A 23,363-nucleotide genomic window follows, 5' to 3' on the forward strand; every position below is an offset into this window, starting at 1 on the left:
TGTGTGTGTGTGTGTGTGTGTGTGTGTGTGTGTGTGTGTGTGTGTGTTTCATTTCCATTGGGCATGGTGCTAGGATGCTTTTAATGCATTCTAAATGCCTTCAAGGTGTTTATCTACACACTGAAGGGATGAGTGAAAGTAAACTTGTTTGTCTTTTTTGAGGGAACGACTGTTCCAGGACAGAGTCTCCCTCTTTCCTGCGTCCCTACAAGAGCCCAGTCCCTGCCAGGTACTCATCTACAGCGTTCAGCCCCCAATGCCTGCTGCTCTCAACTGAGATGTTCCCTAATCTGGGAGGCACGGTGTTCACCACCTGGAATTCTACCATCTGGACCTTGTGGGCTTTACTGGCTTCTAGGCTTCCTGAAAAATTACCTATATACGTTCCTCCATCATGGGACAAACGTGAACATGTCCTGCGCTTCAGAGGGATCTGGATGTTATTAGAAAACCCAGGAAGAAATACATGGAGGAAAAACAGTAAAACTATTGGGGAAACCCATTCAGGGCAAAAATCGTATACTACTGTGGCAAAACCGTTTTTTCCTTTGGCAATTAGCATATCCATTTAGAACCAAAATAAGTTAGACCGTTAGATTTCATAATGTTCATACTTTTGAAATTCAGTGATATAATTAAGTTAATTCCTCCACTCGATTACGGTACCACAGAGGATACTGAGAAGAACACAGGAGAGAAGGGAAGGCTGAGTTTCTCTGAGGTCCAGAGAACACAAGTGATTGGTGGAATATTATTCACATAATCACTTGTAGTCTTCTCATTTGTAAAATGAGATGTTATCAAATTTTTAAATGTTCTATTTCAGATAATTTCACGATGCTAGATCCTTCTAAAGATAAATGTTCCAAAAGTCATTAACCAGAAAGGTTGAGTGCGTTTTTTTTTTTAATGTACATAAAATCAAACCAATGTGCTTATTAAAATGGAAGAAAATCAAAATATGGTACATGGGCATTCAATGCCCTTAACGCTAAATTTATTAGAATTTAATTTTTTTTTACATCTTTATTGGACTATAATTGCTTTACAATGGCGTGTTAGTTTCTGCTTTATAACAAAGTGAATCAGTTATACATATACATATGTTCCCATATCTCTTCCCTCTTGCGTCTCCCTCCCTCCCACCCTCCCTATCCCACCCCTCTAGGTGGTCACAAAGCACCGAGCTGATCTCCCTGTGCTGTGCGGCTGCTTCCCACTAGCTATCTATTTTACGTTTGGTAGTGTATAGATGTCCATGCCACTCTCTCGCTTTGTCACAGCTCACCCTTCCCCCTCCCCATATCCTCAAGTCCATTCTCTAGAAGGTCTGTGTCTTTATTCCTGTCTTACCCCTAGAATTTAATTTTAAAAGGGTTACTGTACATATTATTTTTATAGGCAATGCTCTATGAAAGGGATCAATATTGTATGTTGCAGAGAAGCATTCCATATGTACTTGACAAATGCACTGTTATCATCAGAGTAATTAAAAGGAACAGGGTTATATACAATAAGACTGTACATCTTACTCAGCAACTCCTGCCAGATGCTTGCAAAAATTAAACTCATTAATCATTCTGACTCTATTAAAGGAGGGAAAGCTTGGGGTATGAAATAAAAAGCTCTATATTATGGAGGAAAAATGTCCAAAGCCAACATCTAGAGAAAGTCCTGTCTACAGAGTGATACTAGGATATTAATCCCATGTGGGAAAATGAGTGGATTCCATTGTCAAAAATATAAATTGATATTATGTTATTCTAATACTCCAGACCTCCTTAAATCTACAGTTAACATATACAAGTAAATTATTTAAAAGTGCGCACTGGCGGGAATAAAAAAAAGCATGCCATATAAAATAGGCTGCCGTGCCCACTTCCACATACCTTACTGCTACACAGAACTCAAATTCACTGAGAAGGCAGAATGCTCATTTTTCGCAAATTCGGCTTTAAGCAAACATGTAGGTTTTTGGCTGACTCAATTGTTAACAGATTGAAATTTATTTGCTAGAATTCACAGTGGACAATTGACTCATCCAAATGAAAAAACGTAGGCTTACCCCGATTAATTTTTCAAACCAACAGATTAGCTCTCTGTTATGGTTCTCCCCAAGCCAAGGTAACTATGGAGGTGAAATGAGATACGCGTAGTGGTGCTTTAAAAAATACAAGGTGCAATGCGGAGGCACGGTATCTTTGATGCTATACTTGGTTTCACTCATCAGTCAACTAGCCCTTAATCCTTGTTTATGTCACCATTCTTACTTCCTTGTAACACAGACAACTTCCCAATGATGACTACATGCTCTGTGCTGAGACAGTAAGCAAAATTTTGTATAATTTTGTTATATATACTTTACCAAAACATTCACAGAGAGACTGTCTTAGACAGTAAACGCTTCTCATGTGTTTAACATTGTTCTGCAGTGCAGAAAATAAACTTTTCATGAGGACAACTGTTGTGTCCAGCAGGGCATTATGATGTGGTGTTACAGGGCATTAAACCCATAAGGATACCTCAAAGCTTATCTAGTGAAATACTTAATGTTATAAGAAAGAAATCAAGATAGTGGGAAAATGTAACCGTACAAGCTTATATATATTGTATGCCACGCTCAGAGGTGGAAGGGATGGCAGTACTAGAAGTAGAAATAAGGAGATTAGGCAGAACGTTATTCAGAATAGGGAGTTGTAAGGAGAGGGGAATGACAAGTTTAGGGATATATTCTACGCGGATATCTTGGCAACACCACAGAAACGGTCTAGCGCCCAGCTGCTTGACACGTGGAACAAAAGCTGGGAAGAGAAATCAAGATGGTGACCGACAAGGTCCTTCCAAGTCTCCGGTTCTCCAATTCTGTAAAACAGGAAAGCAAATGATCTCCACAAGAGATGCTAGGACATGTATACCAGAGGAATAAAGCTTAACTTTAGCCATCTGCTAATACAGAAGCTGTGAAACTGACTCAGCTCCCTTTTATCTTCATTCTAATTTATCCCATCACTAATTTATCTTAAAAAGAAAGCATGGAAGTGAAAGAACAGAATAGTGGAGACCAAAACCTTGGAGTGTAGGTTCCCCCAACCCCCTGCATGAAAGGGAGGAGGAAAGAATGATTTACCAAAGAATTCAAAGGCCAAGGTCAGAGAGAGACAGGGCATGAATTCATGTGGCATCATGAAAGACATATGAGGCAAAAGTTGGAAGCGCAGGGTGATGGTCAACAGGAGGAAAAGCGATAACGACAAAGACTGAAGAGGAGCCAGGCCATTGTCTCAAGTAATTAAGGGGACGCTGACGACATCTGTGTGCAGTTTCTGCAGTGAAGACAGTAAGAATGTGAGTCTGTTGTCAAGCTAAATAAGGAAAAGAGGATCCTCGGAACAAGTTAGTGGATTCAGTCTTAGACCACATGACTGAGAAGATGAAACCTCCGAACAGCCCTATGACATCCCACAGCTGTTCTGTAGGTGAGTTACACTAAGCACTGTCAAATTCGTCATGAAAACAATGGGATCAAGCAGGTGGATGAAAGTTTCAGCCTTTTTCTCATATGTTAGGAAGATACTATGAACCTAAATATTTTTAAAAGCGTTTGAAATTGGAGAAGAAAGGAAGAGGGGATATAAACATTTCTGTGGAGCCAAGCTGCTTAAAAAACTTAAAGTTGATAGACTCCAAGGAGAAATTAACAGGATATGGGCATTGTACCGGTGAAAAATAAAGGTGGAGAGGAAGAAGAAGGGCTAGTTGCTGCAGACATACAGGAAGATGAAATACAACAGGAGCAGTGACAGCATAAGCTGATACACAGCATAAGCGGTGATTTTTGCTCAATCCCTGTTTCAGCCAAATTGCTGTTTGAAAATCCTGTTGTCATCACACTTGTATTCTTAGGAAATCATGTGCCACTAAAAATGAAGAACACAGGAACATGGTGATGTGGCCCCAACAAGACCGCTGCCCTGACAGTTACCCATGTCCTCCTAAAGTCCTTTAAGAAATCAAAAGGAAATGCTCAAGCAGGGGCGTGACAGAGTTCAGTATTCTAAAAATAATTGAAGTTAATTTCTATCGGAAGTTACTAAATTCCATTAAAAGCCACTTCCAGCAACATTCCCTTTAAGAGTCAACTTATTTTTAAACCTACAAGAATGAATTTTAAACCAAAATAGCTGTTGATTCCTCAGAGGGGTTTCCCAAGTCATTGACTTTCCCGCTGCGGACGCGCAGGCTCAGCGGCCATGGCTCACGGGCCCAGCCGCTCTGCGGCACGTGGGACCTTCCCGGACCCGGGCACGAACCCGTGTCCCCTGCATCGGCAGGCGGACCCCCCAACCACTGCGCCACCAGGGAAGCCCTAGTCATTGACTTTATACTTAAATAAATCTAAGATTGATGAGGAAACTCTAATAGAAAAAGCGCTCTGGCTTCCCTTCTTTTTCAAAGTAAAAGTTCACATTTTAAAACTGACCCACCCCAAGCATGCTTTTATGTGGTGCTACACAGCAGAGAGGTCCCTTACATGTGTAGTTGGTGCAGATAGGTAATGCATTCCCAGTCACCCGCCACGCAACTTCGGCATTTGACTTATCTCTTCTAGACCTGATAACTACCTTCAATTTTATTTTGTGAAGAATTGCCCGTTCTCAGTCATATTCAGGCATGTGTGTGTACACACATATAGAGGTCAAGAACTACATTTTATTTCCCCGTTTCTGGATGGAAGGACGAGGCACAAAGTTCATTGGATTTTAAAGGTATGGTGTTTACCAGCATCTCAGTGACCAAGGTGGGAAAGCTGTTTCTGTTCCATGGAACAGACAAGCCACAGAAGAGCAATGACACACCAGCCTTAGTGTTGGGACTCCAAACAGAAGTGCTGAAGTTTCCTGTGTGCTAATGCAAAGGACCCTTCAGGACCTCGGACAGCTCCCACCTGGCCCCGCGGACGCCCAAACTGCTAACGTACATGTTTACGTGGCCGCCCCAAGATACACAGAATGATACGTAACGTGTGCCTAATCAGTTGTATATCTTCATGTTTAAATTTGAGTAGCAGGATGATTACTCAAGATTGTTTAAATCTTGACAAGGGCGGGTATCAGAAAAGCAGTTCTTCTATCTACTTTCTCTAGCGCTCTTATCTTCAGCAAACAGCAGCCACTGTGCCCGGAGGAAAGTAATCTGTTTAATGTGCACTTCTATCATTTAGCACATTTTTAGACATAGTTTTTTCAATTCCGACTATTTTTTCTGAGAAAAGCACATAAAAGTTTTCAAGCAATTGATGCCACATTTACCCGTGTGTCATTGTTCAATCGTACATTTTAAACATGAGATATATATATATCTCATAAGGATACGACATACACATACACTATATTTATACCTACACCTACACACACACACCCTTTTTTGTATTTTCCAGGAAACAAAAAATTGATGTCAGGAGTTAATGAATTTAAATTACATATACTGTTCAGAGCCATTTCAGCAGAAATCATTTGCAAATGTTAAATTCATAATTTGCTCGTCGGTCCAACCCTTTGGCTTATCTGAGAAACAGTTCTAGACATATGTCAAATTGAAAAGGAGGAATATATGCTCAAAGCTAAGATGAGGAGAGAAAAAAAAAAAAGATGGGTGGAGATGATCTAAAACAAAATGCAGAAACTCTCCCCTTTCCTTTCCCCTAGCGACACCTAGAGCCTATTAGGAAGAAATTGCTCATGGTTTTCACTTCAAGCATAACACAATCCAGCAGTTTTAAGTCAGATTTGAGGCAAAAAGTGCATCATTTCTGTCTGCACTGCAGCTCAGTGGTCTTCCCCAAGATTCTCACGAGTTTAATCCTCCAGAATTTTTCAACTGCCCCAATGAAACTGCTCCTCAAAGATTCTGGCTCCTTGAACCTGAGAATTCATGCATTTCCCTCAGGACCTGACCCACTGAAGTGAGGGACATCTCTCTGATAGCTCTCTTTTAACCAGGGGAGTCTAGAAATAACCCAACATAAGAAAATCTCATGCAAGATCCGATACAGGGTGTGCGTGCACGCGCGCACACACACGCACACACACACACACACACACAAATGAACCACATCTCCCACAAACTTTTGTCATGTCTATTACACTCTCCACATCCTCCACTGATAAAACAAAACAAAAACAACCAGTTCATTGGATTTTAAAGGATTTTAAAGTGTGAGGACCTGTGCCCAGGTGCCCCCAGGTGGGAAACTCTCAGAGCTACACACAGTGAGCTCTAGGACCCAACACCGCCAGCCAGGGGCTGTACCAGCCAAGCCAGCCCTGCCTGCCTGCCTGAGAGCTTGTCTGGGATTTTTCTCTTTTTTTCTGGGAAGAGAAGGTCTCAGAAACATCACTCTCCTCTCTCCGTGGCCTTCCCTGGCCCTCTGAACAGATGGACAGGGTCAACAGAGGTGGTTGAACTCATCCATCTCTGCAGCCGGCTGGTGTCCTGCCTGAGTCATCAGTTACTAAGGTGATATGCAAATCCAAGCTTTGAAACCCAGGCTGCCAGCCCCACGAAGAGTCAAAAACGCGCTGCCCGAGAAGTTTTCAGCTCACACAGCCTAAGGTGGTTTTGCTAGTCCAAGGCTAGGTGTGGGCACAGGCAGGGCCTGACTCCCACCAGCAAAAATTGGGCTGGGCCCTGGGACAAGGGCTTGGGCCTCGGATGCTAGCGCTTTTATTTTATTTTTCGGAAAAGAACACCACCACCAGCAGCACTGGGGGGGAGGGCGAGGTGTTGGAGAAGTGCGCGAAGGGACAGCGCCCCGAGCTAAGGATTCCAGTGAGAGGTGGGAGGGGGGAGAAAAAGGGCCTGGGACAGTCTCCTCCTCGAGTCTTAAAGCAGACAAAAGAAAGAAAGGAAAGAAAAGAGAAACCAACTTGTAAGCACAGACAGATCGAATTCCCTCCTTGGCACGCACAGCACCAAGCAGTTAACACCAAGCATCCGCACGCCCGTGAACCCCCGGCCAATTCCACGCCCCAGCGGCGCAGCTCCACCAGCGCTGCTCTCTCAGCGCCACCAACTCCTGGCCGCCGCCGCCGCTGCAGACAAGGACCCGCTCCAGGACAGCGGTGACCGAGATCCGCGCGAGGAGTGTATTTGCGGGCGCTCCCGAGAGGGGTGGGGGAGGGGTGGGGAAGGAGGGCGCCCCAAGACCATCGCAGACGCGGCGCGGGCGCGTCTCCCCCGGGCTGCCCGGAGCCCCGCGCGCCCACCCACCCACCCACCCACCCAGATGCTCTTACGTCCTCGTCGTCACAGTCGCTCTGCGCCTGGTACTGGAACCGGGGCCGGCCGCCCGTGCCACCGCCGCCGCCGCCGCCGCCGCCACCGCGCTCCGGGGGCGCCGCAGCGGGCGCCTGGGCTCCGAGGGGCTTGGGCCCCGCGCCGTCCTCCTCGGGCCCCTGGCCGCCCAGGAGGCGGCTCGCCTCCGGGGGCGCCGGGAAGGACCGCGAGGTGTTGATCTTGCCCGTGAACCTCTGGTACAGCGAAGCCATTGGTCTCCGCGCGCTCTCGCCGGCTGTCTTTGGGGCGTTTTGATAATGGCTTTCCCCCTTTCGGGTTCCCGCTCCCCACTCCCGCCGGGGGAAAAGGGGAAGAAGAACAGGAGGAGGAGGAAGAAAGGACGGCGGCCGCGCGGCCGCTCCTCCCGCGCGCCACTCTCAAGTCGCCGCCGGGCGACTGCCTGGCTCAGCCTCCTCCGCCCCCTCCCCCGGCGGCTCGGCGAAGCCGGGGTCTGGGGGTGTGTTCTCTCTCGCTCGTCTTTTCTGCTTTTCAACTCCTTGCCATGGCCACGTACGGCCTGCTCAAAGCCATCGACAGAAAGAAAACAAACAACAAAAAACCATAAAGGGAGGGAAGACGCCTAGGCCCCGGCATTTGGCACCCCGCCTAGAGACCGGCGGGCATCCAGAGCGCATCTCCGCGCCCCGCCCCCGGCCCCCCGCGCGGCTCCTCCTCCCCTGCTCTCCCCACGTGGCCCCTTCACACACACCCCGCCCCCGGGAACTGCGCCCGGGTGGCCAGGGCTGGCAGCGAGGAGGCGGCGGGGCCACGCACGTCTTGGGTGCGGGCAGGGCGCGGAGGCGCGCTGGGGGCTCTGGGGCTCCGGGCCACCAGGAGGGCGGACCCGGCGATACGCGGGGAGGGAGCGTGCGAGAAGAGGCCCGCGATGGGGAGGGGCGTCGGGGGCACCTAGGGAGGGGGCTGTCCCCGAGACGCCTGTCCTCGGCTCGGCGCGGGGCTGCGCTCCGCGTCCACGCGCCTGCACCGCGCGCAGCTGCAGCCCGGTCGCCCTCCGAGGCGCTCCCCCTCGTGTTTCCTTCCCAGCTTTTCTTGCCTCACGTGAAACAGCCACGGCCGAGACCCCCGGCGGACCTGGGGGTGTGCACGGGCGTGATGGAGAGCAAACTACGGGGCTACAAGGGAGGGGGCTCGGGGGTCACTGTCTCTGACGAGCCCCCTTCCCTCCCAAACCAAGCTCTTCTCCAAAAACAGATTCCTTTTCCTTCACCCGGTCTCAAAAAGAAGGCAAGGAAAAAGGTCGCGGAAGGCCAGCGAGGGCCGGCCTGGTGGATATGCCTTCAGAGCAACTCAAAAGCTCCTCCCCGTACACCCCACGCATTTGTCTATATCGCGAACTCCATTTTCACTTTCAACAAATGCATCACCGCCAGCGGAGGCTAAAGCATTTGTGAGGCCGGCCACTCCTCCAAAGCTTGCTCCGCGCCGCCCCCAACCCCTCCCCTGAGAGGAACTGGGAGCGGAGATACGACACCAAAGGGGCGCACGGGTCAGGGTGCGCGTTCACTCCTCTTGCTGCAGTCAAACGTGCTCCAGCGCCCCTGTGTGGAAAGACACCAGCTGAGCCTCGGCGCCGGGCTCCGACTCCAGACCGCAGGCGGCCTGTCTGGTTTCTCCCCTCCATTTCCCGGGGTGGATTCCTCCCTCCTGGCCTCCGGGGACTCTCTGTCCGGCTGGAACCCGCGCCCCCGTCTTTCTCGAGGAATCGGGGCGCTCTTCCTTCTAGTCTCCTTATCCCCCCCCAACCCCGTTCTCCTTGCGCTGCCCTTTTCCCTCTTGTTTGCAGCGCTTCCGGCTGCGATGAACCTGTCCCATCCTGAGCCGACGAGGAGCCCAGACTCCGGAGGGAGGGGCCGGGTGGAGGGCTCGCACGTGCCCTCGCACTTCGCTGCCCCTTCCACTCGAGGTCGACGTGGGCATCTTCGCCTTTACCTTCCAGCGGTGCTTCTGCTCCGCCACGGTTTCCGTGACCATCGCAAAAAAACGGGCGAGGCCTCGGCCACTCAGAGGGCCCTACGGCAGGCTGCCGGCCTTTGCTGGATCTGAGTCCAAGGCCATCTCCTGGCACCACTGTCCAAGCGCAGAAATCCCAGAAAAAGAGACCCGGCTGTTCCTGGTCCTAAAAATATTGCCTCTTCCCGCTGTGTCCTTAACTTGGGGGGAGAAACTGAATGCAGGTGATTAAGTCTCCTGGGAGAGGACCCCTTCCAATCCTTTCTACACTCTTCCCAAGCTCTCAACCTAGCAGGTAGTCTTGTTTTAATTAAAATTTATACCACACCACCCTCTGTTTAATCCCCTGTGGTTTCCTTCCGCTAAGAAGAAAAGCGCATCTTAACCGTAGTTCGAAAACGTTTCCTTTACAGAAACTATAAAAACACGTAAAATCAGCATCTCGATAGCTGGGAGGCTCCCCGCACCACCAAAAGGCCTGTTACCCAGGCAGGTGTGCCAGCCACAGAGCATCGCTGCGCCGCTTGACTTTGAAGACAGAGGCAACAATTACAAGGGCCATAAAGCCAAACTTTAAAAGTCATCACGTTTAGGTAAATAGGAAACCTTGCTCTCATCCCCCCTCCCCTGCCCAGCTGTGCTTTAGATCCTTGAAGCTGCCTTTCCAAACCGACTTAAAAGGAAAGCCCCCGCTGCCCACTCTGCCATCTAGATCTGCCATTTCACTAAATATAGATGCTGTTAGGGTCTTACTTATGTGCTATACATACACACATATATATGAAACGTGCGTGTATATATTTACACAAATTCTAAGAAGAAGCATGATAAAACTATTTCTCGTACCAATATAGTTTATACGAAATAGAGTATATGGAAATAGTTTAGATATCATACACCATACTTTATAGATGTGTGTATATAAAGGAGGATAGATTGAAGAAGGGAGATAAGAAAGGCACACATATCCCTCACTTTTGAAATTATATTCTCAGGCGAGCCTGTAGGTCTTCAAATTACAATCTGGTCAAAGTTAAAAACCCTAAGTAAAGGATTCAGACAAGATGCTAAGCAGTTTTTATTTAAAATTATTTGTAAAGTGAAAAACAGCTATAAAATTCAAACAATTGGGGGAAGAGCTGAGGTACAGATCTGTGTTAACAGAAGCATATCTGAAAATTAGACGGGACAAATGGAGGGCAGGGGGCTGTCAGGGTGCACAGAGCCCCTCAGAGGCCAGTGTGAAGGGAAGGAGACACAACACTAATAAAACGACCACCCACATGTGCAAAGCTTCTCCGGTGCCGTCTAGATCCAGGGCCCATCAACTGACTTAAAAAGAATCAGGTTACTTTGCTCCACCTGCACACTGAACACAACTCATTTTAAAGAATGCTCTAGACTTTTGAGTGTGAGTCTGTGCGCCCGTGTTTGCAAGCGTGTATGCACTCACACAACCAGATTTGCCTTAAACTTTGATACACACATTGCGGTGTCTCTTTGGATAGACTGTCAGGACTCCGAAGTCCCTAATGCAAAGAGGAAACTAGCTAGTATTTTAAGATGAATGAAGTCACTCAGTTGCAGAGAATCGCAAGCGGTGGCACTGTATGGTGCATAATTAATTCACTTACTGCCTTCAATAACCTTTTCAGAACCCCATCCTCTAAATGAGGAAAAAGACCCTGAAGAGTACCAAAACTTCCCAAGGGGCATGTAAACAGAGGTGCAGCACTGCAGAAGGAAACCTGTCGATCCTAACCCTAACCCTTCACTCAACCTTTAATACTTGAACGTGTTGACTACGCTCTATGGAAGCAGATTTCCATTCCTGCTCATTGGTTAAGTATGGGGAACTATTTTTGAAAATATTTTGTGGGTCATTTCATATTAAGATTTTAATTCCTCCATATGGCTTAAAACCCTGTTCACCGACCCATTTTTCCATCTAGTTTCATATGATTATTTATTCCCTGTTTATTAAATAAAAGTGGGAGTGTGTGTTTATTTTCCCTGAAACCAGTTTACAAAACAAATATAATTAGGCAGATGCTGCAAAATATAGCGGACAGTCATTTTTTTAAATGACAATAAAGGGAACTTTTTGGTCTATACGCAAGCTAAGCATTGTAAAAATACCCAAAGTATATTGAGCCCAGCAGCCTAAGCATGATTTTTATTACCCAAGAGGTTTTCTTATTTCTAGGAGAGAATTATGCCCTATAGTTTACTTCCCCTTTCTCTTGGAGGAGAAGGAGGAGGGAAGAACCCTGTTTAAGATATTTATTCTTTTCCAAACACTGATATTTGGAGAAATGCAATGGCCAATTGAGCATACTCCGACAGAAAGGCTTCCCTAAAACACTGGGCATCAGTGTTTTTTAAATATTATCACATTGCATTCATACAAATGGGGAGAACCAAAGCAAGTATTTAAGTAGCTTGAGAAAATACAGTACTAACTACATAAATACAGAGCAAAAAGTGTCTCTTGCTCTCTTTAAAATAATTATTTCTTTGCAAGATGACGACCAATACGGGTCTGCGTGGTAAGACTTCTTTACAAACAGGAAACGTCCAGCACAAGAGAAAGGAATTGCCACTCCTGCCTTTAACACAAAGTTAAAGTACGAATTAACTTGGAGCTTTTCAAATGGATACTTACAGATTCATGTGTTTGAAAGAAAAACATTTATTTTAACCCAACCAAAAGGCTTATGCCAAAATTAATACAGTTAAAGGTTAATTTCCAGCAGCACACTTCCCTGCATTTTAGTGCTGACGTTACGCATTTGCCTGGTTTTTACACACAGTTTGAAACACACGTACAGCTACCTGCCCCAGCAGTGGCTGCTCGCACGGACGTGGTCATCAACACACGTGGCAAAGCTGATCTGATCGCCAGGTATGTATGTAAAACAAAACAGCCAGGTATGTAAAACAATTCAACTGAGCACACATTTTCTTCTTAGCCCACTGGGGCTGCGGGAACCCACCCTCCCTTCCTTTAGGGATCCCTCTCATTTGTCACCTCCGCCCGTGGACACTGGACCGTGACCCACTTCCTCGTTCCTCCCATTTCTCACCCTCGTTTCTTCCCTTCCTTTTTCTGCTCCTCCGTGGCGTCTTGCTCTGGACCAGTATCAGGAGACAGTATATTTTGCTTTTCTCTAAAAATTCCTTGCTGCTCTCTGAATAGTTAGACCTCACCTTCCGCTGCCAATGATGCCTCAGAAATTATCTAAATAATCACTTTCTAGAGGAGGCACCAACCTCCGTCTGCTCCCATTGTCTGGTGATTCGATTATAGCTTGCACCATGCTTCCCAAGGCTCCGAAGGTTTTTAGAGCATGAGATACAGAAGAGAGTCTGTTGTTTCTGTCTGTCCCTGGTGATCATTGGAGAGCAGCCATGTCATCGGCCGAAATGTCTTCATTCATACATCACACGTTATTAGATTAAAGGGGAAGTGACTCCTGCTCTGAAATGCCCCCAGACCTCCTTGCCTTTCACATCAGGCACTTCCCCGGGTCCTGTGAATTAAGTTGAATCTGTTTCCCTTTAATGTGAAAGTGACATTAACCAGCCTCTGCAATTCAGCGTCTCCCTTTCTTTAACCAACAGAGGTGATGGCTGTGTTTTGGAAGAAGAGAAAGCGTTTATCTGCTCTCTCTTCGATGGCGGGCATTTCAAAGGACCAGTTCTGGTTTGGCCATAACACTAATTGTAAAACAGGCCTGGAAGTACAGGGCTTTAGACCCTCACTTGTTTTAGGTTTTGCTTTTTTTTTTCTTCCATCATGTCCTGCGAATCCAAAGGGGTTCTTGGGTTTTCACTGGAAAGGATCAATGCAATAGAAAAGAAAAGATAGAAGCAGGGTCATTCAAATGCAGGGTCTTATTCAGATAGTAGAAAACAGAACTAGTGCTGATTCATTCATCCTGCCATGTACATTCTATTCAACTACAGGCCAATGGAAATCGTTACAGAAAGTGAAAAATCTGGCTCCACTAGAAACCACTCCAGTTATAAGGAACAGAAGGGGATATGATGTATTCCTAGAATGTACGGCAGGACGGAAATTTGGGCAAGGCTGGGTGTGCGGCTGATTTAGTCCACCAGCCAGAAACAGCACAAGAAGGTGAGCTAAGCCCGGGAACTGGCGCCCAGGTCCAGGCACCGCACGTTCCGGTGCATCCTTGCATCTGCCTTCCACACACAAAGAGGCAGGAGAGAAGAGGACCTCCTCTACACAGCAAATAGCGACAATGAGATGCCTTAGAGAGTCAGGGCCAGAAGCCATCCCTGAGGCAGGTCACGGAGGCGGAAGGGCCACCTGCTTCCTGGACATCTGTTCGGTCAAATTTGCAAAAGTCTCTTAAAAAACCCTGTCGCTCTCCATCTTACCCCGTGTCAAACCCTGCCGGAATTAAGACCATTCCTTTGAGTTCAGACATTGTCTGGAAGAGCATCAATAAAAAATAATTAAGAAACAACAGAGACCTGAGTGAAAAGAAAAACAAACAAGCCTCGGCCATGGCACAAACACCAGCAGACACACCACCCTTTCAAGTGTGTAACGGGGCAGTTCCGGCAACAGCGTCCTCTTCCAAAGGCACAAGGGCACAGCTGGATGCATGACTACATCTCCAAGCCATGAGTTTCTGTGCCCTGATGATTCACTTTAAGGTAAGCCACTATTCCCATATTCAGAACTGTGATGGGCTGGAATGTTCGGAAGATATCCGCTCACCCCGGATGCCTCTTTAGCTCCACTTCTGGCAGGACTGTATGGCTTGCTTTGACCAATGGAATGTGAATCGACCTGATACAGGCAAAGGCCGTCAAGGTACCTGGCCGACCTCTTGCCCTCACTCAGGTGACCCACCCTACAAGAACATGGCCTGGGTAGCTGCAACCACTTCAGCTTGGCCTCCAGAACAAACACGCTTGGAGAGACTTGAACCCAGCCCATGGTTTGGAGTTAAGCTCAGGGATCAGGGAACACGAAGCAAAGCCACCCAGCTGAGCCCAGGGCAGACCAGATATATCACAGCTGACCAACAGAAATGGGAATCTTGATCTTATGGAAGCCACGGCGTTTGGGATGATACAGCGTGCTTGCATCACGGTATATGTCATGTTCTAACTCACTAAAACTAAAATCAGATCTATGCGTGAAAAATAGTATAGCTAATGTCAATGTTCGTCGTAAGCATTTTACCTACTTATTCAGTAAATATGTGAATGCCCACCACATACCAGTCATTGTTCTGTTTTATGTGCTAGGGATGAGATGAATAACTAAAATGAACACAGTTCTGGCTTTCATACAGATTACAGTCAGCCCTCCGCTCGGTGGATCAGGGCTGATGCTCTAAATTACTTGGTCGTATCGATAAGCCCTTCCTTTTCTGAAGAGGTGCAGTTTTCTCAATTTATTGCTCATTTTGGTACATTTACAGCCCACGTAGTTTTATTAGAAAAAGACTGTTAGAGACCTAGATCGCAAATGTTTCATAATAACGCCCTAGTTATCTATTGTAGGAGCACAAAGCAGCAGTTTCAACCCCAAAGCACAGTGGCTCTCAAAGAACTGTCCCTGGACCAGGAGTGTAAGAATCACCTAGAAATTTGTTAGAAGGAAAATTCTGGGCTCCATCACAAACCTACTGAACCAGAAACTCAGGGAAGGGCCCAGCCATCGGTATTTTAATAAGCCCACCAAGTAATTCCGATGAACACTCAAGTTTGAGAAACAAACACTGCACTAGAATAATCCCTAGAGCATTTTTCTAAAAGGCAACCAAGGTGAACTGAAAGATACTCAAAATGTTTGCTGACTCTCAGGAAATGGCTCACCCATTTAAAGTATTGAACAGAGATTCTCCAGGGGGTAAGAATTTTTCCAGGATGTACAAAGGCCAGTCTTCCTCACTAAAAAGGGGGTTATCTTAGCAGTTTATTCAAAGTCAAAAATAGAATAGAGAGCAGGTGATCTTTTCAGAATGCTGTTCCACCCGTGAATTGAGATGTTTAAGGCTCGTCTCAGGAAGAAGGTAGTGGCGAAAAGGGAATTGACAAAGCAGACACCAACGACCTGGTCAAAGCTAAGATACCATTCCTGTTGGGGCTTATCTCAGAGAGACGTTGATTTGGTACCTCAGCAGACAGCCTCTCCCATGTTGCCTGAATATATGCAATTTGGCAGACAAACTCTGCAGAATTTCAAGAAAGAAAGGACCTTGCTTTCAAAAATTGATTTCATTAAAAATGCTCAGTGCCTCTGGCTTAGCCTCATTCCTTTTTTAATGCAATAAAAAAAATCTTGATGTGAATTAAAAATCAATGAAGTTAATAAACATGTTGAAGTTGAAAACCAACTTTTACGAACTTAATTTTCCTGAATCTACTCCTTTAAGACACATTAAAATGTTCAATATAAAACCCATTTTATTTTATTTTTCACCGTCACTTAAGATTTCTTCCAAATTCCCACGGAACATACGAATTTTAAAATAGACTGATGCGACTTTATGTGGTTCAATAGTTTTTCTTGAATTTTACCACATTCTCTGACCCACATGCACACAGTTAATATTTATGGCTAACTACCAATGCATATACACAATAGATCCTATGAAGCATGGGACCTAACCCAGAGGAAGAAAATAAACTTCAAGCCCGATGCTCTGTATCTTCACGTTGCCTTGAGCAAATGCAAGCGATATCAATGCAAAACCTGGTTCTTGCGTGTATGGGTATGTCAGATGTGAGATGCAGAGGACCCTCATTAACGAAAACAGATTATATTAGGGCAATAAAACTGAAATGAAGCCACTCATTTGCTTCACGTGGGTAATTCAATTCACTCTGCACTGTAACTCTATCAAGTCCGCTGCTGTACCCATCTCGGAACAATTTCCTTCTCGTAAAGGGGAGAAATAGCCTTTTCTATACTACTAATTGCATTTCAAATCATTTTAATTTGGAACCCAAAAAAAGTAATTCTCCTAACAATCGCTTCTATTTATGTATTTCTTGACAGGTAAACAAAAATTGCCCGTTGGCTAAATAAATCCATGAGTCATATAAACCTGCAATTTGAACAGATTTTTCCTCACTCACAGCAAAACCAACACTGACTCTCTGCTCCAATAGGATGCGGTGGGTCTCACTCGTTCCTCCGATTGAGCTTAAGTCCCTGACGGGTCCCATCCCCTCATCCTTCGAGTTGCAGCCATAATCCCCACCATTACTTTCTTTATAAGCCAACAATAAACGTTGTTTATTGTTGACACAGAACTTTCTCAATCTTCGTGAGAAAGGATGGATCCATGGATGCTTTCAAGGGACTCTGAAGAACTTCTTAGCCATCCTATGGTAAAAGAAGCAGCAGTATAAGGCTATGTGTACACCTCTGTTTCAGCATCCCCGTATTCCTCTCTCTCTGAGACCTCTAATATCCCACACAACCTCAGTTCGACTCTGAATGAGATGTAAATGGTTGGTTGTAATCTAAATGAATTTTGAGTTTCCAAATTGAGCTATTCAAATTCATAAGAGAAATATCTTTCTTGAGTACTTAACGCAAAGAAAAATAATTTACAATAATTAAATCCAAATCTACTGTGCAATAGAATAGAAGACTCATGAGCTTGCTAAGATACAGCGCAGTGCTTCAGTTAAGTTACCGACTTACATCAGACCCTCAGGTGGGATATTTGTGCCATGATGAGCACTCTCACGGAAAACCTCGGAATAGGTACTAGTCTAACCTTATACCCACTGATTACATCTGCGTTTTGTTGTTGTTGTTGTTGTTGTTGTTTGCGGTACACGGGCCTCTCACTGTTGTGGCCTCTCCCGTTGCAGAGCACAGGCTCCGGACGCGCAGGCTCAGCCGCCATGGCTCACGGGCCCAGCCGCTCCGCGGCATGTGGGATCTTCCCGGACCGGGGCACGAACCCGCGTCCCCTGCATCGGCAGGCGGACTCTCCACCACTGCGCCACCAGGGAAGCCCTACATCTGCGTTTTACTCTTTTCCAATGATACAACGTAAACTTCAGGACCTGAACTTAGCAGATAGCTACCGATGCCCTGACAAAGCAGGCAGTCTGCTTGGATTCATCCACATGATGAAAAACAGCCCCTTGATATGATGGCGCCTCAGCGAGCAGACCGACTCGGTGTTTAAGCCACCAGTCCTTGCTCTCCACTTCCGATTTAGGTGGAATGATGGTGATTTCCTGCACCAACTGGCACAGCTCCAGGGAAAGGTTTAAAGCAAGCGATCCACAGACTCTTCCGTCTCCCTTTGATGTCAATTATCTTTGAGGAAAAAAAAATCATCATCCCTAAGATTAACGCAATTCTGGTTTTTTAGCTCCTGGAACCATATCTTATCATTTCCGTGTGTGATACTGGTCAGATGAGAGTTCCCCAAAGACGTATCCTATTGTCCATTTACTTAAAAAAAACCCCAGACTTGTAATACACTTTATACTGGGAAAAAGCTGGATTTTATTCATTAAATTAGTGCTTTGGAGAAAGCCAAAGCTTTTTTGTTTGTTTTCCAGCGGAAATTACAGGAAAAATTTCTGTAAGCATCTTCTTACACACACGTCCTTCCCTCTCAGTGGTGAGAACTGCCAGTGTGATTGACTTTTGGTTCCCCAAAAGTTACACCCCTATTCCTTCTCACTTTCTGCCCATCAGTATAGAATTTCTGTCCTCACATGGTGTCTACTTGGCTAAAGAAATGGATAAAGTTTTATGGGCGGCATTGGAAAGATTTTTTTCCTCTCAGATAGAAGACAGAGGTATGAAGAGGGACCTCTTCCCTGTCCCCCAGCACTGCCTCCAGTTTTCTGTCTCTGAACACATCTGTGTGAGGATCGGAAGGTACGGAGCTACTGCAGCCTCTTTGTGACTATGAGAAGAAGGTCAAATGCTTTTGCACTGATACAAACGCAGAGCCCCAATGGCATGGAGCCACTAAACAAAACTCAGAACAGCCTCCCAATTAGAAACCCCTGTTTTAGCCCCTTTCAGTCAGGAACAGTTACGTAGCCCAAAGTGTCCCCAACAGATACAATCAGACCCCTGGCTCTTCCTCAACGGCTCTTTGCGTAAGGAGAATTCACTAAGCGTCAGTTTTCTCATCTACAGCATGAAGATGATAAGAGAGGTTATTCCCGTCAGCTTTACCTACAACACAGGGCTCCTGAGAGATTCCAATGCATTATTGTTATAGGGAAAGCCCAAAACTTCTTATATATACCTAACCTTTGGGAGAATGGGGGCTTGCCCATAGTTCATACTCTACAAAACACATCATTCAGCTTTTTCATCTGATTTTTTCTTGTTATTGTCTATGATCGTGCATTTAGACATCTTGTTGACTTTGACACATTCTTCCAGCTAGAGCATTTGGAGGACAATGTACTTCAACTCTCGAAAGCCTCATGTATGTGAAGAAACATGTTCCGTGAGATATTCTCTATCCAGGGTTCCTAAAGCCACAGAGAAGACCAGTGTGGGTCCAAAACAGGGAGGGGAGAAGGGAGGAGAGAGTCATTGCTTTACCAAATTAAATAACAGTAACAGAACTCTTAGGCTGATCAGCACTCTATACTTAAAATATTGTCCAATGTGCAATGTCATTACCTCAAAGACGGTCCTAAGAAGCAAACCTTGACTTGGCGTCAGAAGAGCCAGTTTGGAACCCACTCAACCAGGGCAGGTTGTGCCACCTGCAGGCTGGGCATGTGTCCAGAGCGCTAGGAATCAGAGCAGGCATCAAAAACACAAGTAAAGGTATTCCAGCTCCAACAGACATATAGAACTTTGCACTAGACGATCTGGGAAGAAACCTATTTCAGCACACATACATGTTTTTAATACTTTACAGAATGAAGGTCTGGAATTTCCTTTTGGGATTGAACGTGGGAGGGGCAATGCCTTTGCATCATTAATCCAGCCTGCAGAGGTGGTGACCCCTAAAAGTTAGTTGAATATAAATTTTGCTCCATGTTTATCAGCCTCCTGTTTATCAAAGGCAAGGACCATTAATATTTCAGATGATTTTCCTTTTTTTTTTTTTTAACAGAACTCAGAGTTGAGGGAAGAAAGCATGAAAAACAGGCTTATAAAGTATGTTGCCTATATCTTGCAGCCTGTTTTTTGATTGTTTGGACCTTGCGTGTTGTTTGTTCTTTGCCTCAATCCGGGGGATGGAAAGAACACGAGGAAAATAGACAGAGACATTTCTCTCCGTCTCCTGGGTCTCTCTTTCACTCTTATTTCTTCTCATAGCTTCTCTCCACAGACCTTCCACACCAACAGTGCCCTTGAGATAGCAGCCCTGTCATTCCAAAACAACTCGGCACATCCTGTTCCCCTACAGCTTTTTATTTCGATGACCCTTTGATGCATTCAATCAACTGCAAAAACAAAAGCAACACAACAAACAACAGAAAAGACAAAGCAAAACAAAACCAAGAGTCTTGTGAATGTGCTGGTTCTGAGCACATGGAGAGCAGCTCAGAGCTTGACGTTGCCGCTTGAGGGCGCTATGGGAGTTCAGAAAGGCAAGCTGTGCTCGGCCCTGGATGACTAAGGGCGGCCCTTCATTCTGATCACACCATCTCTGTGTTCAACTGAGCGCAGGAAATGAGGCAGCCTCTTAGAAGACTTTTGTTTCCTATGAAAAGGAAGTCTGCTGTTATACGTTTTCATGCCTTAAATCTTTTAAATGCTTTCAGAAAACTAAAATCGAGTCAAAAATGAACCATAACTCTTGTCTTTTCATTTGTTGAAGATTCAGATATTCTGCGGGGGCGGGGGAGAGTGGGCATATTAATGTGCTACATTCCCATTCATCATGGAGGACAGCTATGTCAGAAGGATGGTTTGTGGACCAAGAATTTCATGGTTCAGAAGGGGTCCTGGATCACCTTTGGTCTTTTTTATCCACTGTGCCCTCGGTGTATGCGATACCAAACCGGCATGGCTGATGTGTCAGAGCAGCAAGGGAGCTACTGAGAGGGGGTGATGGACTGGATTATACACAAGTATTATTTGGTCCAGACTGGCTTATTCCACCTATCACTTTCTTCTTCTCCCCTCCTCCTCTCCCCTTCCTTAAAAAAGATGAAATCTAGAGAGAAGAAGCTCTGCTAGGATAGCTGACACCCTTTCCAAAACGATATGAAATAAATTCAGGACCTCGGAGAGCAGCCTTACAACGGTCATGGCTGCACAAGTCCTCGCGGAGAATATGAATTTTATGATCTTTGAAAAGTTATTCATTAATTTGGAAAACACAGCGTTACAATTTATTTATTTTCAGTCAGATTTTAAAACATGCATGTTTTAATACAAACTTGCAATGGATTTTGGAAGCTAGGACATCCATAGGTCCGCTGACACCTGCAAATGAACTTTGAATTTCTTTTGTAAACATTCAACCCATGAAGGGTTTTGTTGATTATTATTAATAATAATAATAGATTCAATTGAGGGGGAGATTTATAATCATATATTTTACATACATCATCTTATTTAATAATTTTAGAAGTCCTGTGGTGTTGGTATCACAGTCCAAGTGCGACATTATACAGGAACATCTCCACTAGATTTCTGTCCACTTACTTCCGTCACTTTGATGAGTCATGCACTGAAGCACATCTCAGGAAGATGTGAAATTGAATTTCCAGATGGCATAATCACAGCCTTACTTCAAAGCCCAGCTCAAAAGGCACTCCAGGGCTTCCCTGGTGGCGCAGTGGTTGAGGGTCCGCCTGCCGATGCAGGGGACACGGGTTTGTGCCCCGGTCCGGGAGGATCCCACATGCCGCGGAGCAGCTGGGCCCGTGAGCATGGCCGCTGGGCCTGCGCGTCCGGAGCCTGTGCTCCGCAGCGGGAGAGGCCACAACAGCGAGAGGCCCGCGTACCGCGAGAAAAAAAAAAAAAAAAAAAAAAGGCACTCCATCCAAGAGGTCTTCCATGATTTTTTAGAAGTTACTAATCGTCTTGCTGAACCCTCATAATGTCTGTAAGTACCTGCCTTATAAAACACACCACTCTCTATCTTGTGCTATTCATTCATTTATTCACTCAACACACATTACAGAGCATTAATATGGCTGACCATGTCTTATCTCCCCCATCAGAAATTCCTTAAGAAGAAGATATGGGTCAATTAAGGTTCATGCTAGGAACTCTGTAGTATACAGAGAAGGTGCTCAAATTAGAGGGAAGTTCACTTAAGCCCCACTTTTCTGCAGAGTCTGCACAGAGGTGGTCTTCTGGAAGATACTGTGTTGGAGTCTGTTGGGAGATGCTCTGATTGGTGACTGCTGAGACACTCCAGTGATATGAGGATGCTATATTTCACAACAGCGTCTTTCAGAAACTATGGACCATAACCCACAGGTAGGCCATGCTCATTATGAAATTAGTGTATGATTTTAAAGAAGAATTTGAAAAACCTTCCACATTGTGTGTGCTTTCCTCTTGCAGACATGTTGGGCTCCTGTCCCAGAGTACAAGCTCCTTGAGAGGAGAAACTGCTTCCATTTCCCTCACTGTTCATACCAGTGTCTATCACGGTGCCCGGAACATTGGACACGAGCAATGAATATTTGTCAAACGAATGAATGAGGCTAAAACAACAACTGTAAAATCATGGTAGACAGGGACCTGCCTGGTGGTCCAGGGGTTAAGAATCTGCCTTCCAATGCAGGGGATGCGGGTTCGATCCCTGGTCGGGGAGCTCAGATCCCACATGCCGTGGGGCAACTAAGCCTGCGCACCAAAATTACTGAGCCTGCACGCTCTGGAGCCCACAAGCCTCAACGAAGAGCCCACACGTTGCAATGAAAGATGCCGTGTGCCGCAACTAAGACCCGATGCAGCCAAATAAATAATTTTTTTTTTTTTTTCCGGTACGCGGGCCTCTCATCGTTGTGGCCTCTCCCGTTGCGGAGCACAGGCTCCGGACGCGCAGGCTCAGCGGCCATGGCTCACGGGCCTAGCCGCTCCACAGCACGTGGGATCTTCCCGGACCGGGGCACGAACCCATGTACCCTGCATCGGCAGGCGGACCCTCAACCACTGCGCCACCAGGGAAGCCCTAAATACATATTTTTAAAAAAAATCATGGTAGAATAAAAACCATATGATCATCTCAATAGATGCAGAAAAAGCTTTTGACAAAATTCAACACCCATTTATGATAAAAACTCTCCAGAAAGTGGGCATAGAGGGAACCTACCTCAACATAATAAAGGCCACATATGACAAACCCACAGCAAACATCATTCTCAGTGGTGAATAACTGAAAGCACTTCCTCTAAGATCGGGAACAAGACAAGGATGTCCACTGTCACTGCCATTATTCAACATAGTTTTGGAAGTCCCAGCCTCAGCAATCAGAGAAGAAAAAGAAATAAAAGGAATACAATTTGGAAAAGAAGAAGTAAAATGGTCACTGTTTGCAGATGACATGATACTATACATAGAGAATCCTAAAGATGCCACCAGAAAACTACTAGAGCTAATCAATGAATTTGGTAAAGTTGCAGGATACAAAATTAATGCACAGAAGTCTCTTGCATTCATATACACTAATGATGAAAAATCTGAAAGAGAAATTAAGGAAACACTCCCATTTACCTTTGCAACAAAAAGAATAAAGTACCTAGGAATAAACCGACCTAGGGAGACAAAAGATTGGTAAGCAGAAAACTATAAGACACTGATGTAAGAAATTAAAGATGATACCAACAGATGGAGAGATATACCATGTTCTTGGATTTTGGAAGAATCAATATTGTGAAAATGACTATATGACCCAAAGCAATCTACAGATTCAATGCAATCCCTATCAAAATACCAATGGCATTTTTTACAGAACTAGAACAAAAAATCTTAAAATTTGTATGGAGACACAAAAGACCCCGAATAGCCAAAGTAGTCTTGAGGGAAAAAAAAAGAGCTGGAGGAATCAGACTCCCTGACTTCAGACTATACTACAAAGCTACAGTATTCA

General features: G+C 45.5%; 1 protein-coding gene across 1 annotated transcript in view; it reads right to left on the reverse strand.

Annotated features, from left to right (window-relative positions):
• Nucleotides 1–7,653, reverse strand: part of DPP6 (dipeptidyl peptidase like 6) — a 772,535-nt gene extending 764,882 nt beyond the window's left edge. The window contains exon 1 of the mRNA XM_027101408.1: nucleotides 7,296–7,653. Coding sequence (XP_026957209.1) covers nucleotides 7,296–7,547 — 252 coding nt within the window. The 5' untranslated portion in view covers nucleotides 7,548–7,653. The remainder of the gene's footprint in view (nucleotides 1–7,295) is intronic.
• Nucleotides 7,654–23,363: the final 15,710 nt, after the last annotated feature.

Source organism: Aethalodelphis obliquidens, unplaced genomic scaffold (genome assembly GCF_003676395.1).
Source record: "Aethalodelphis obliquidens isolate GAN/ISIS:26980383/991018 unplaced genomic scaffold, ASM367639v1 scaffold5, whole genome shotgun sequence".
Lineage (NCBI taxonomy): Eukaryota > Metazoa > Chordata > Mammalia > Artiodactyla > Delphinidae > Aethalodelphis > Aethalodelphis obliquidens.